Source organism: Oncorhynchus gorbuscha, linkage group LG03 (assembly GCF_021184085.1).
Source record: "Oncorhynchus gorbuscha isolate QuinsamMale2020 ecotype Even-year linkage group LG03, OgorEven_v1.0, whole genome shotgun sequence".
Taxonomy (NCBI): Eukaryota; Metazoa; Chordata; class Actinopteri; order Salmoniformes; family Salmonidae; genus Oncorhynchus; species Oncorhynchus gorbuscha.
Genome location: NC_060175.1, coordinates 18,373,796 through 18,389,287, shown reverse-complemented (window position 1 = coordinate 18,389,287; position 15,492 = coordinate 18,373,796). Strand labels below are relative to the sequence as shown.

At 43.1% G+C, this 15,492-nt stretch overlaps 1 protein-coding gene across 1 annotated transcript in view; it reads right to left on the bottom strand.

The window, feature by feature from the left end:
- Positions 1–13,449: 13,449 nt before the first annotated feature.
- The window catches only part of LOC124027244 (V-set and transmembrane domain-containing protein 2-like protein), a 41,784-nt gene continuing 39,741 nt past the window's right edge, over positions 13,450–15,492 (bottom strand). The window contains exon 4 of the mRNA XM_046339710.1: positions 13,450–15,441. Within this exon, the coding sequence (XP_046195666.1) occupies positions 15,127–15,441 (315 nt within the window). The 3' untranslated portion in view covers positions 13,450–15,126. The remainder of the gene's footprint in view (positions 15,442–15,492) is intronic.

The window sequence follows — 15,492 nt, the reverse complement described above, 5'->3', positions numbered from 1 at the left end:
TTTTGGCAAATACTTAGCAATTTCCTTGAGGACAAAACGTTCACCTCCCTCTTGCCAGCTCTGAAATAGGAAGACAGTGTTCTGTATTAAGGAGGTAAATAGTTGGCAGTAGCTAGAGATACAAATTGGAACTTCCAAGATGCGAACGCATTGCAGCGTAAAGAGTAAAAACAAAGAGATTGCCAACACCCTTTATCTGGAAAACAGTCAATTCTATCATGAATGGACAAGCCACAGGTACATCTTATCCAGCTTGCACATTTGGTTCCTTGGAAGTTGTGGGAACATATGTTTTTGGTTTCACATTCATTGTGGGAACGAAGCCATGTGTTTCCGAACCGGTAAAACATAACATTTTTTAAATGTCCTGAGAACAGAAGTAAAAATGTTGCCTGTTCTGGGAATGTTTATTTGTAGGTTTCAGGGAGGTTCTGAGTTGTTTTACTCTCGTTCCTTGAAAGTTTGCCTGGGAGGATTTATTAACACTCTGAAAATTATTTTTGAATAACTTCTTAAAACTTTCACTGAATGATTCAATAAGACTTTTCATAGCACTGCTGACTTATTTGGGGTTTTTTGAACTCCAAGCACAGATTCCAAGATAGCGTAGCAGTCGGACGTGTGTTTTGTCTTGTCCCGTCCTGTCCTGTGTAAATATTGTTTTTCCTTTTTCCGTATATATTTTAATATCACTTTCCCTCTACGGACTGAATATACTCTCCTGCAACCCGTCTCACCCAATGTGGTATGGATCTGCTACTTTTTATAAGAACCCGAACCCCCATCAAAAGCTACCAGCTAGTAGTCAGTAAGCCACTGCTAGCGGTCATCAGCTACCTTTAGCCTGGACAACTCTCGTCAGTCTGCACAGCACGACTCAAACCAGAGCAAATCTGACATATTGTTCTCTGTCACGCCCTGGTCGAAGTATTTTGTGTTTATCTTCATGTTTGGTTCAGGCCAGGGTGTGGCATGGGGTTTTTGTATTGTGGTGTGTTTTGTCTTGGGGTTTTGGTATGTATTGGGATTGTAGCTAGTGGGGTGATCTAGCAAAGTCTATGGCTGTCTGGAGTGGTTCTCAATCAGAGGCAGGTGTTTACCGTTGTCTCTGACTGGGAACCATATTTAGGCAGCCATATTCTTTGGTTGTTTTGTGGGTGATTGTCCTCAGTGTTCTTGTTCCTGTCTGTGGTAGTTTTCACTAGTATAGGCTGTTTTGGTTTTCGTTGTGTTTTGTAGTGTTTGTGTTTTAGATTCGTGGTACGTTTTTGTTCATTAAACATGAATCGCAATCTACACGCTGCAGTTTGGTCCGACTCTCCTTCACCACACCTAGAAAACCGGCCCATCTCCCGGCTAGCCGAAGAGGTCCATCTGCCAGTCCTTGGGCTACAATACCTATTTTGACAATTGGCCTGGACCCCCGCCGACCCATCACGACTGGACTAACGACGTAATTCGCCCAAGGGGGTTTCTCAACTGGCTCCTTCATTGCGACGTCCCCTGAATGCCCATCGGCTATCCTGCTAGCCACGGCCCGCTAGCTGTCTAGAGCACATCAGACTGTTAGCTTAAGAGGCCCATTGGATAAATTCTTTGGCCACTATACCTATTGCCAATTGGCCTGGTTTTTCAGACGGAGCCCTGCTGATCCGTCTGCCGACGTGAAAGCACGAGGGGGCCACAACAGACTTTCTTCCGTCGCAACGTTCCTCTAAGGCCCTGATGCTAGCTTGCTAGCCCGGCCCGCAAGCTGCCTGAAGCATTTCACTGGACTCCTATGATCACTCGGCTACACATGCCTCTCCCTAACGTCAATATGCCTTGTCCATTGCTGTTTTGGTTAGTAAGTATTGCCTTAATTCACTGTAGAGCCTCTAGCCCTGCTCAATACGCCTTAGTTAACACGTTAGTTCCACCTCCCACACATGCGGTGACATCACCTGGTATAAATTATACTTCTAGAGACAATATCTCTTTCATCATCACTATGCACAAGTTTACCCCCACTGTATTTATATCCTACCATACCTTTGTCTGTACATTATGCTTTTAATCTATTCTACCATGCCCATAAATCTACTCCTTTTACTCTCTGTTCTGAACGTACTAGACGACCAGTTCTTTTAGCCTTTAGCCGTACCCTTATCCTACTCCTCCTCTGTTCCTCTGGTGATGTGGAGGTTAATCCAGGCCCTGCAGTGCCAAGCTCCACTCCATTACACCGGCGCTCTCATTTGTTGACTTCTGTAACCGTAAGAGCCTTGGTTTCATGCATGTTAACATTGGAAGCCTCCTCCCTAAGTGTGTTTTATTCACTGCCCTAGCACACTCTGGTAACCCGGATGTCCTAGCCGTGTCTGAATCCTGGCTTAGGAAGACCATCAAACACCCTGAAAATTCCATCCATGACTATAACATTTTCCGACAAGACACCATATGTGAATTGATTTCCCCCCATCTATATTCAGAGCTCGTGCTGTTAGGTGACCTAAACTGGGACATGCTTAACACCCCGGCCATCCTACAATCTAAGCTTGATGCTCTCAATCTCACACAAATTATCAATGAACCCACCAGGTACAACCCCAAATCTGTAAACACGGGCACCCTCATAGATATCATCCTAACCAACCTGCCCTCCAAATAGACCTCTGCTGTCTTCAACCAGGAACTCAGTGATCACTGCCTCACTGCCTGCGTGCCTAATGGGTCTGCGGTCAAGCGACCACCCCTTATCACTGTCAAACGCTTCCTAAAACACTTCAGCGAGCAGGCCTTTCTAGTCAACCTGGCCCGGGTATCCTGGCAGGATATTGACCTCATTCCGTCAGTAAAGTATGCCTGGTTATTCTATAAAAGAGCTTTCCTCACCATCTTAAATAAGCATGCCCCCATTCAACAAATTTAGAACCAGGAACAGATATGGCCCTTGGTTCACTCCAAACCTGACTGCCCTTGACCAGCACATTAGCGTACTGCATTAGCATCGAATAGCCCAAGCGATATACAACTTTCCAGGGAAGTTAGTAACCAATATACACAGGCAGTTAGGAAAGCAAAGGCTAGCTTTTTCAAACAGAAATTTGCATCCTATAGCACTAACTCCAAAAAGTTCTGGGACACTGTAAAGTCCATGGTGAATAACAGCACCTCCTCCCAGCTGCCCATTGCACTGAGACTAGGAAACACTGTCACCACCGATAAATCTGCGATAATTGAGAATTTCAATAAACCTGGCTACCCCTACCCCGGTCAATAGCCCTGCACCCCTCACTACAACTTGCCCAAGCCTCCCATTTTCTCCTTCACCCAAATCCAGATGGCTGATTTTCTGAAAGAGCTGCAAAATCTGGACCCCTACAAATCAGCAGGGCTAGACAATCTGGACCCTCTCTTCCTAAAATTATCTGACAAAATTGTTGCAAACCCTATTACTAGCTTGTTCAACCTCTCTTTCGTATCGTCTGAGATTCCCAAAAATTGGTTGCCGCCATCATTCCCCTGTTCAAAGGGGGAGACACGCCAGACCCAAACTGCTACAGAACTATATCTATCCTACCCTGCCTTTCTAAGGTCTTTGAAAGCCAAGTTAATCTGTCAATCACCACATTCTTATCGGTAGACTCAACAGCCTTGGTTTCTCAAATGACTGCCTCGCCTGGTTCACCAACTAATTCTACAGTGTGTCAAAATAGAGGGCCTGTTGTCCGGACCTAAGGCAGTCTCTATGGGGGTGCCACAGGGTTCAAACCTTGGGCCAACTCTTCTCTGTATACAGCAATGATGTCGCTCTTGCTGCTGGTGATTCTCTGATCCACCTCTACACTGACAACACCATTCCGTATACTTCTGGCTCTTCTTTGGACACTGTGTTAACAAACCTCCAGACGAGCTTCAATGTCATAACTCTCCTTCCGTGGCCTCCAACTGCTCTTAAATGAAAGCAAAACTAAATGCATGCTCTTCAACCAATCGCTGCCCACACTTACCCACTCGTCCAGCATCACTACTCCGGACGGTTCTGACTTAGAATATGTGGACAACTACAAATACCTAGCTGTCTGGTTAGACTGTCAACTCTCCTTCCAGACTCACATTTAGCATCTCCAATCCATAATTAAATCTTTTCGCAAAAAAAAGCATCCTTCACTCATGCTGCCAAACATACCCTACTAAAACGGACTATCCTACCGATCCTCGACTTAGGCAATGTCATTTACAAAATAGCGTCCAGCACTCTACTCAGACTGCATCCAATTTGCTATCACAATGCCATCCGTTTTGTCACAAAAGCCCTGTATACTACCCACCACTGCAACCTGTATGCTCTCGTTGGCTGGCCCTCGCTTCATATCTGTCGCCAAACCCACTGGCTCCTGGTTATCTTTAAGTCATTGCTAGGTAATGCCCCGCCTTATCTCAGCTCACTGGTCACCATAGCAGCACCCACCCATAGCACGCGCTCCAGCAGGTATATTTGACTGGTCATCCCCAAAGCCAATTCCTCCTTCAGCCACCTTTCCTTCCAGTTCTCTGCTGCCAATGACTGGAACAAACTGCAAAAATCACTGAATCTGGAGACTCATATCTCCCTCACTAGTTTTAAGCACCTTTACATAGCCAATCTGTAAATAGTCCATCCAATTACCTCATCACCATATTGTTATTTATTTTGCTCCTTTGCACCCCAGTATCACTACTTGCACCCCAGTATCACTACTTGCACACTCATCTTCTGCACATCTATCACCCCAGTGTTTCATTTGCCATACTGTAATAATTTTGCCACTATGGCCTATTTATTGCCTCACCCCCCTTATCCTACCTCATTTACACACAATGTATATAGACTTTATCTATGTATTATTGACTGTATGTTTGTTTGTTTATTCCATGTGTAACTCTATGTTGTCTGTGTCGCACTGCTTTGCTTTATCTTGGCCAGTTAGCAGTTGTAAATGAGAACTTGTTCTCAACTAGCCTACCTGGTTAAATAAAGGTGGGACACATGGAAATTCCTTTCCTTAGCCATTAATCATCCACTGAGTCCACTGAGCCACAAGGATGGAGCAAATGTGCAAGGTATTTTTGCCTGAACAAACCTGTTAATTTCAGTCTATTCACACAGACTCAATTTCAAAGGAAACAAGAACTCATTAAAATCAGGTGTTGCCAATTAGTGGGCGTGGCCAACACACCTGAACACACTCAACAAGATAGAGGATATAAAGCATTTTGTAGACGCTGAGAATGGAATGTATATGTATAAGTTAATCAAGTTCTTGTAGTTTTTATGGAAAATGTTTACATTCTCAGAACAATTTGAGAACATGACTTTAAATAGAATCATAATGAAACCTGTTGGAAATGTTATGCTGAAGTACTGAAATTCTTAACGTTCTCTGAACTATTACCAGAAAATTAACAATGTCACACTAGACTGGAGAACGTTGCTAAAACATTACCGAAATGAAATGGAACCATGTTTTAACTTTTAGGAAATACAAAGAATATAAAGTTGTTTTTGTGAAATGTGCTGAGAATGTTCCAATGCCAAGCTACTTGTCACACCTTGGTCAATTTGTTTTGTGTTTTCGTTATATATTTTGATTAGGCCAGGGTGTGACATGGGTTTATGTGTTGGGTTCGTATTGGGGTTTTATTAGCATTGGGATTGTGTATGATTAGGGGTGTGTCTAGTTAGGCTTGGCTGCCTGAGGCGTTTCTCAATTGGAGTCAGGTGATTCTCGTTGTCTCGGATTGGGAACCGTATTTAAGTAGCCTGAGTTCACTTTGTAATTCGTGGGTGATTGTACCTGTCTCTGTGTTGTAGTCACCATATAGGCTGTAATTAGTTTCACGTTCCGTTCTGTTGTTTTTTTATTTAGTTTCAGTTATTTCATGTACCGCGTTTTCATTCATTAAAGGCATGAGTAACCAACACGCTGCATTTCGGTCCGACTCTCTTTCTTCAACAGACGAACGCAGTTACAGAATCACCCACCACTCACGGACCGAGTGGCGTGGTTACAGGCAGCGACAGCAGGAGCGAAAGGAGGCACTTAGGAGTGCTGAGAGACGCTGTTATGAGGACGTTATGGACAGCAGAACCATGGAGTATACGACGTGGGAAGAAATCGACAGGTGGGCGGCCGACCCAGAGAGAGTGCAGGAGCCCGCCTGGGATTCGCTTCAGCAGTGCGAAGAGGGCTACAGGCGAATGGAGTCAAAAAGGAAAACACAGCGACGCAGAGCGAAAACCGAAAGTAACCCCCAAATATTTATTGGGGGAGAGCGCAGAGAGAGAGTGGCTGAGTCAGGAGTCAGACCCGAGCCTACTCTCCCTGTTAATTGTGAGGAGCAGCAATATAAGGACTTCTGGTCTTGGGAGATGATATTAGACGGAAAAGGACCCTGGGCTCCGCCTGGAGAATATCGCCGTCCCAAGGAAGAAATAGATGCGGATAAATCGGAGAGGTGCTGGTATGAGGAGGCAGCACGGCGACGCGGTTGGAAGCCGGAAAAGCAGCCCCAAAAAATTATTGGGGGGAGGCTAGAAGGGAGAATAGTTATGCCAGGTAGGAGACCTGCACAAACTCCCTGTGCTCACCGTTGGGCTAGAGAGACCGGGCAGGCACCGTGTTATGCTATGGAGCGCACGGTGTTTCCAGTGCGGGTGCAGAGCCAGGTGTGGCACATACCAGCCCTTCCTATTGGCCGGGCTAGAGTGGGCATCGAGCCAGGTAAGCTTGGGCAGGCTCGGTGCTCAAGAGCTCCAGTGCGCCTGCACGGTCCGGTCTATCCAGAGCCACCTCTACACACCAGAGTCCTCCGGTAGCAGCTCCCCGCACCAGGCTTCCTGTGCGTGTCCTCGATCCAGTACCACCAGTTCCAGCACCACGCACCAGGCCTCCAGTGCGCCTCGCCTGTTTAGCGCAGCCAGAGCCTTTCTCCTCTCCTGCGCTGCCGGAGTCTCCCGTCTGCCCAGCGCCGCCAGTCTGCCCAGCGCCGCCAGTGCTCCCAGTCTGCCCAGCGCCGCCAGTGCTCCCAGTCTGCCCAGCGCCGCCAGTGCTCCCAGTCTGCCCAACGCCGCCAGTGCTCCCAGTCTGCCCAGCGCCGCCAGTGCCAGACAACCAGTCTCTTCCAGATCTGCCAGACAACCAGTCTCTTCCAGATCTGCCAGACAACCAGTCTCTTCCAGATCTGCCAGACAACCAGTCTCTTCCAGATCTGCCAGACAACCAGTCTCTTCCAGATCTGCTTGTCAACCTGAATCTTCCAGTTCCGCCAGCCAGCCAGGATTTATCGGAGCCTACTACCTGCCTGAGCTTCATCTCAGTACTGGGCTTCCTCTCAGTACTGGGCTTCCTCTCAGTACTGGGTTTCCCCTCTGTCCCGGGCTGCCCCTCTGTCCCGGGCTGCCCCTCTGTCCCGGGCTACCCCTCTGTCCCGAGCTGCCCCTCTGTCCCGAGCTGCTCCTCAGTTATGTGGGGATCTGGGTGAGGACTATTAGGCCATGGTCAGTGGTGAGGGTGGATTACCCCAGGACGCAAAGGTGAGGAACTATTACATTAATAGAGTGGGGTCTACGTCCCGAGCCGGAGCCGCCACCATGGACAGAAGCCCACCCGGACCCTCCCTATGGTTTTGAGGTGCGTCCGGGAGTCCGCACCTTAGGAGGGGGTTCTGTCACGCCTTGGTCAATATGTTTTGTGTTTTCGTTATATATTTTGATTAGGCCAGGGTGTGACATGGGTTTATGTGTTGGGTTCGTATTGGGGTTTTATTAGCATTGGGATTGTGTATGATTAGGGGTGTGTCTAGCTTGGCTGCCTGAGGCGGTTCTCAATTGGAGTCAGGTGATTCTCGTTGTCTCGGATTGGGAACCGTATTTAGGTAACCTGAGTTCACTTTGTAATTCGTGGGTGATTGTACCTGTCTCTGTGTTGTAGTCAAGAGATAGGCTGTAATTAGTTTCACGTTCCGTTCTGTTGTTTTTGTATTTAGTTTCAGTTATTTCATGTACCGCGTTTTCATTCATTAAAGGCATGAGTAACCAACGGTCCGACTCTCTTTCTTCAACAGACGAACGCCGTTACACTATTTTGCACGATTTCCAGAAAGTTTTGGAAGGTTGTATGCAAAATAACCATATGATAACCACTCTCTAAAAAAGCTCTTAGAAACATATGGTTCTCAGAACATTATGTGCTAGCTGGATAATGTCTGTCATTGGATGATCTTGCCATAACGAATAGGTGTGCCATTAAGTACATACAGTTGAAGTCGGAAGTTTACATATACCTTTAGCCAAATAATTTTAAACTCAGTTTTTCCTGCAGCAAAGCAGCCCCACAATATGATGCTGCCACCCCAGTGCTTCATGATTGGGATGGTGTTCTTCGGCTTGCAATCGTCCCTCTTTTCCTCCAAAAATAACGTTATTATAAATAACGTCATTTTTATAAATAACGTCATTTTGGCCAAACAGTTATATTTTTTGTTTTATCAGACCAGAGGACATTTCTCCAAAAACTACAATCTTTGTCCCCATGTGCAGTTGCAAACCATAGTCTGGCTTTTTTATGATGGTTTTGGAGCAGTGGCTTATTCCTTGCTGAGCACTTTCAGGTTATGTCGATATAGGACTTGTTTAACTGTGGATGTAGATGTTTCCTCCAGCATCTTCAAGGTCATTTGCTGTTGTTCTGGGATTTATTTGCAGTCCAGTATGTTAATCTCTAGGCGGCAGAACGAGTCTCCTTTCTGAGTGGTATGACGGCTGCGTGGTCCCATGGTGTGTATACTTGCATACTATTGTTTTTACAGATGAACGTGGTAGCTTCAGGCATTTGGAAATTGCTCCCAAGGATGTACCAGACTTGTGGTGGTATACAATTCTTTTCTGAGGTCTTTGCTGATTTCTTTTGATTTTCCAATGAGGTCAAGTAGAGGCACTGAGTTGGAAGGTAGGCCTTGAAATACATCCAAAGGTACACCTCCAATTGACTCAAATGATGTTAATTAGCCTATCAGAAGCTTCTAAAGCCATTATATAATTTTCCATGCTGTGACAACGATATGACAACAGCCAGTGAAAGTGCAGGGAGCCAAATTAAAAACAACAGAAATCTCATAATTAAATTTCCTCAAACATAGATGTATCTTATACCGTTTTAAAGGTAATCTTGTTGTTAACACCACCACAGTGTCCGATTTTCAAACGATTATGTTAGGTCACCACCAAGTCACAGATAAACCCAGCCATTTTTCCAGCCAAAGATAGGAGTCACAAAAAGCACAAATAGAGAGAAAATTAATCAATAACCTTTGATGATCTTCATCAGATGACACTCATATGAATTCATGTTACACAATGCATGTATTTTTTGTTTGATAAAGTTCACTAGTTCCAAAACCATCCTGTGATATTGCATAGCCCCGTCAATTTGACAGAAATACTCATCATAAATGTTGATGAAAATACAAGTGTTACAAATGGAATTATAGATATACCTCTCCTTAATGCAACCGCTGTGTCAGATTTCAAAAAAGCTGTACGGAAAAAGTAAACCATGCAATAATCTGAGAACGGCGCTCAGAAAAAGAAATTATCCGCCATGTTGGAGTCAACAGAAATCAGAAATAACATTAATATTCCCTTTGATGATCTTCATCAGAATGCACTCCCAGGAATCCTAGTTCCACAATAAATGTTTGATAATGTCCATTATTTATGTCCAAGTAGCTACTTTTGTTCGCGTTTACTACACAAATCCAAACGCTCGTGCAGGTCCAGCCGAACGTCTGACACAAATTTCAAAATGTTATATTACAGATCGTAGAAACATTTCAAACTAAGTATAGAATCAATCTTTAGGATGTTTTTATCATAAATCTTCAATAACGTTCCAACCGGAGAATTCCATTGTCTGTAGAAAAGCCATGGAACGCAGGTCGCTCTCATGTGAAATGCGCGTGACAAGGACCTGGCTCTCTGCCAGACCACTTACTCAATGAGCTCTCATCCGGCCTCACATCACAGTAGAAGCCTCATTCAAGTTTCTAAAGACGGTTGACATGTAGTGGAAGCCCTGGGAAGTGCAACTTGAACCATATCCCACTGTGTATTCGATAGGGCTGAGTTCAAAATCTACACACCTCAGATTTCCCACTTCCTCTTTGGATTTCTTCTCAGGTCTTTGCCTGCCATATGAGTTCTGTTATACTCACAGACATAATTCAAACAGTTTTAGAAACATCCGTGTTTTATATCCAGATGTACTAATAATATGCATATATTAGCAACTGGGACTGAGGAGCAGGCCGTTTACTCTGGGCACCTTATTCATCCAATCTACTCAATACTGCCCCTGCAGCCATAAGAAGTTTTAATTAAAGGCACAGTCAACTTAGTGTATGTACATTTCTGATACAGTGAATTATAAGTGATTATAAGTGAAATTATCTGTTTGTTAACAACTGTTGTAAAAACTACTTGTGTCATGCACAATGTAGATGTCCTAACTGACTTGCCAAAACTATAGTTTGTTAACAAGAAAATTGTGGAGTGGTTGTAAAACAAGTTTTAATGACACCAACCTAAGTGTATGTAGAAACCTTATTTTGATCACCCTGTTGCTGGAGACCTTTCCTGCTAAAATGTGTATTTGTGGTTTAAAAAGGCTTCTGATGTTCGTATTTCCACTTTGACATTTTCGTCTTGATTTTCCCTTACGAAAAATGTATCCATCAAATACATTTGGGTTTCAGTTTGTGGTGCCACTGTGGTATCACTCAACCCACACACAATATCATAAAAAATATCCCCATGCTTCTGAAACTCTGTTCTCCCATACATCTCTAAAAAGAATTCGGGGAATTTTATCCCGGGAATATGCAATGTTGGGAAGGTTTGGTGATACTACCTGTTAAATACTACCACTAAACCTTTGCACTGGGTATAATCCATTCACTTCCATTGATTCTACACCACCAATATCCTACAGGACTTCAGCTAAAGAAACATTAAGAGCAGGTTAGAAGGCATAAGCAGGCTATGATGGGAAGTGTTGGTGAGGGGACCAAGGTGCAGTCAGAAGAAACAGGTCTCCAGTCTTGGCTGTAAAGCTCAGTTGACCTCAGTGAGAGGAGCTAGTAACCCATCAGTTTACATATAGTACCATGCAAAAAGCTGAGGGAAATCAAATCCATGGGGGAAATGCACAAACAATTTCCAAAATGTTGATGTAACGGTCTGGTTCTGGTTAGGTTCAGCTCTATGGTTTTTACGAGTGGACCTCCATTTTGTGGTGCACAGCCAAGTTAGCCACAAGGAAGATTCTATGCACTGATTGTTCATTTTATTGTTAACTTTGACAAAACATTACGTTGTATTTATAAAATGTCAGATACCATAAAATATACTGCTACCAAGAGATGGTGACAGGTTTACAAAACCACTCTCCCAAGAAATTCTGAATTATTTATCTCTTACTTTATGATTTCCTGTTAAATAATTTGATTGTTTGAAAACAAGCTAAACAAGTACAAGTATAAGTTGTAAAGCAAATGTGCAAAACAAACATACTATTATTCTGAAGGTAGTTTTACCAATGACCTCAGACAACTCTAACCTGGCCTTGGCATATTCTCAACATTGCAGCTGTTGTGTCATGTTGATGCATTGATCACTTCAGCGTGTTCATCTGGGCTGGAATTCCTGCAGCATTTCCAGACACGCTTAAAGTGACAATCAGCAGTTGAAACAATAACAAAGCATTCTCCCCTTCCGTTTCAGTAAAAAACTGAGGGGTGGAGCTGGAGAAATATAATCACTCTCAAATTCATATACAGAGCTATTGATGCAAGGACTGACCATCCCTGGTAATAAGATTATAGTTTTAACCGTGTTTTGATGCTATATGGTGCTTCTTTACATTGGCTTTACATTGTAATAAACAAGCTTATATTTTGGGTTCTGATGGGGTATAATGGTTGAACTAAGCTCATGATTCTTCAAGAATCAATGGCTACATGTAATTGATGTGGTAACTGCAGATTGCCTCTTTAAGAGCACTACAGTGAACTAGCTCTGCTGAAATGATGCATGTTTGCAACCATCTGAAAAGACCTGAACTGCCTCACATCAATGCGGGAATTACGTCACATGCATACGCGAAGACAATATGGTTCCCCCTCATCTACGAGCTTTAACTGTAACTTCACAGTGGATATTTTGGCATCAGCAGAACCTCATGAACATAACCATACTTTTCTAAGTTAGGAAGACAGAGAGTTGACTGCATGGTTCATGGTGAAACCTTTTGTTACTGTGGTCCGTGATTGTAAAACCCCTCCACTGAAAACTGCACCATAGTCGTTACTGAGAACGTACTTTTCAAAGGGATAAGTAGTCTCAGATACGTGTAATGGCAGGTTAGGGTCCTGTTTTTGTTATGGTCAATATGGTCAGCAGGTGATAGGATGTGTAACACGGACCTCTATTGTTTAAACAAGGAAGTGCAATGAAGCAGGCTGAGGAGCACTGGTCATTGTAATTCATTGTTAGGACTGTGTGTGGCAGTAGTGCACTGCAAATAGAGGATAAGACGATAGGAAGAGTGAAAAAGGGGGATGTGTAACACTTTATATTCTGTTGTTGTGTCCTCAAACCAACATGGACCATATTAATAAATATGACAGGAATAGTTCCATATATTTCCTAAAATATTTCACAATGGCAGCATAACATTGATGTTGCATTCCACATCCCATCTTTCCTTTTAAATGTTCAGAGTATATAACCATCACCTTACCTTCCAATGATATGTAATGAATGGTTTAACTTTTTAAAAACATAACTCTGTCCTTCAGTGTACAGTGACAACTTCATTGTACTCCAAAGCTACTTTTAAGAGAAGCGTAAAAAAACAATCAATTGATCCACACCTCGTATATTTGGATGCACTAATTGTAAGTCGCTGAGTGGGTGCTAATTGTCTAAAATGCAATTTTCAGGATTGTACAGTTCATATCATTCATGGATTATTCAGGGTTTTGTTAAATATGTACCTGTCCGTTTATCTTGTAAATACTAACAGGTGGTACATACTCTGTCCTTTAATCTCAAAACACTGCAATAATGAAGCTTCTATTCTCCTTACATGTAATTCATGACAACTATATCTGACAGATGCTTCAAAAGGTGTTTGCTTGTGTATTCCTGATCACAGCAAAGCAGATGAAGAATAATAAAAGCATCCAGGGTCCTGTTGTGCATTTAAGACCTCTCTTTCCTTCGCACAGTTCAAACAGCGCACTCCGCCTATTGAGAATCATCAACCATCAAGTTCAAATGTTTTGATTTCTGTGAATTACTTTTTTTCCTCTGACAGGAGATCACGCAGACATAACAGTACTTTAACTGAAACAATAAAATAAATAATCTAAAGACCAAAGGTTTCCCATCAAATTAATGTATTTAACAGAATAGATAAACAGCAGCATTTAGATTGAAGAACAAACACTGTCAAGAAGACGAACATGAAAAGAGTTGAAAAAAACATACCTTAACTGTCATTTTAACTGTACTGATGAAATAGATGCACAAAAAAGCCCAACACTAGTTGGAAATAGAATGACAAAAAAGCAAGGATTAACATACTCTGGGGAGGTTTCTCTGACACATGAAGCCTAGTCCAGGACTAAAAATCATTCTCAATGGGGAATTTCCATTGAAAGTGCATTTTCGTCCAGCACAGGCTTAATCTGGGTCCAGAAAGCCAACCCACTATGTGCCATATGATTCATTTGGTTACTTAGCACTGAATAAATTGTGTGGTGTTGATAGGAAAAGTGTGTGTGTGTGTATTGTGAAGACAATATTATACCATTTATTCCAAGTAATGAAGGCATACATGTATGTTTGGATTTCCATTAGACATTCTAGAAGTGGTTTAAATAGTTCCATTTTGCTTTATCGAAAGGGTGTAAGTACAAACCAAAAAAACAACTCTCAAAAGTACTTTCACGGACCTTGATAAAATAAAAAGTGTAGTTTGCATGTAAATACTGTAGCTTTTTTTTGGCATACATTTCCATAAAACACCACTGAGGAACGAGGCATTTCAATGTATACATCACTGAGAGCAAAATCTCCCTATCCAATCAATCTATCATGGGGTGTGTTTTTCTCTCCTTTACTTTATAACTACAGATAGGGAAAGATCTGGATTGGTTCCTACTATATTGCCTTGTCCATTTCCAGTCATTTCATATCAGAGCTTAAGAAGGAAAGGAGACAAGGGAAGGAAGGAAATTCAGACTTTTGAGACACAGGCCTTACCTCCATCACCTTTCCAGCCAACAATATCCTCATCTTCACCCATCACAATCCCAGAGTCAGAAATCATGGACAAAGCATTTAAAGGTCAAATACAGACATATTTATCTCAATGTCAAATCATTTTTGGGTAACAATTAAGTAACTTATTGTGATAGTTTCCAAATAAAATTGTAAAAAATAAACAAAAATAGGTTCTTAGCAAAGAGCAATTTCTAAACCAAGAATGTTGATAGGACTGTCTGGGAGTGGTCCGAGTGGGGAGGGGAAACTATCTGCCAGAGAGGTCTGGAACTCTCTTTCTTATTGGTCCATTATGATGTCACAAGGCAGGCCAAACTCCATCCCACCGAAACAGGCAGAAATTTCAGTCAATCTTTTCAAACAGCTATTACACTAAAAGGGCACAATCATCATTTTGACAATTTCACAGTATTAATCAAACCTCATGGTGTGGAAATATATATAAAACACAGGAAAATACGTTTTTGACTGCACTGGGGCTTTAACGAAAGCAGCGAGAAATAACATTACATTGAGCACCAAGATAACGTACGATCATGCCCTCTGGTGGTCTCTGACAATCCTAATCCAAACAATCATAAATAAATGTAAGACAAACAAACAGGCCAAACAAATCGATTCATAAATGAACATATAAATTAAGCAGAAAGAGTCCTGTTTTTGTCCAGGCCTCTCTGTGGGTGTTAAAACAATCATCCTTCTTATGATAATCGGGAACATGCACTCCTGTTCATACCATCTGGACACAATAACCTCTAGAGCACACAGCTCTCAGTGCAGTCCGCGGTGCTGTCATCGGCCGAACGCCTCTTCAGTTCCCGGCCCTCTGTTTGGTGTAGGTCCGCCTGGCTTCCCTGTCCCCTGTGCCGAGGCTCCTGAGGCAGGATGTCTGCCGAGATGTGGCCCAGGCTTCGTTCAGCCTCCACCTGCAGGTAGGCCCGGACGCGGTGGTGTTGCGCCACGCTGCCGCTGAAGTCGATGACACGGCACTCGTACGTGCCCTCGTCCGACCGCTTGATGTTGGAGAGACGAAGCTTGTGGGAGATGTTGCTCCCGGCCACTTTTACCACCTGTGGCAGAAGATAATGTAGTTGTAAATCTTAAGCATATTAATCCTATTC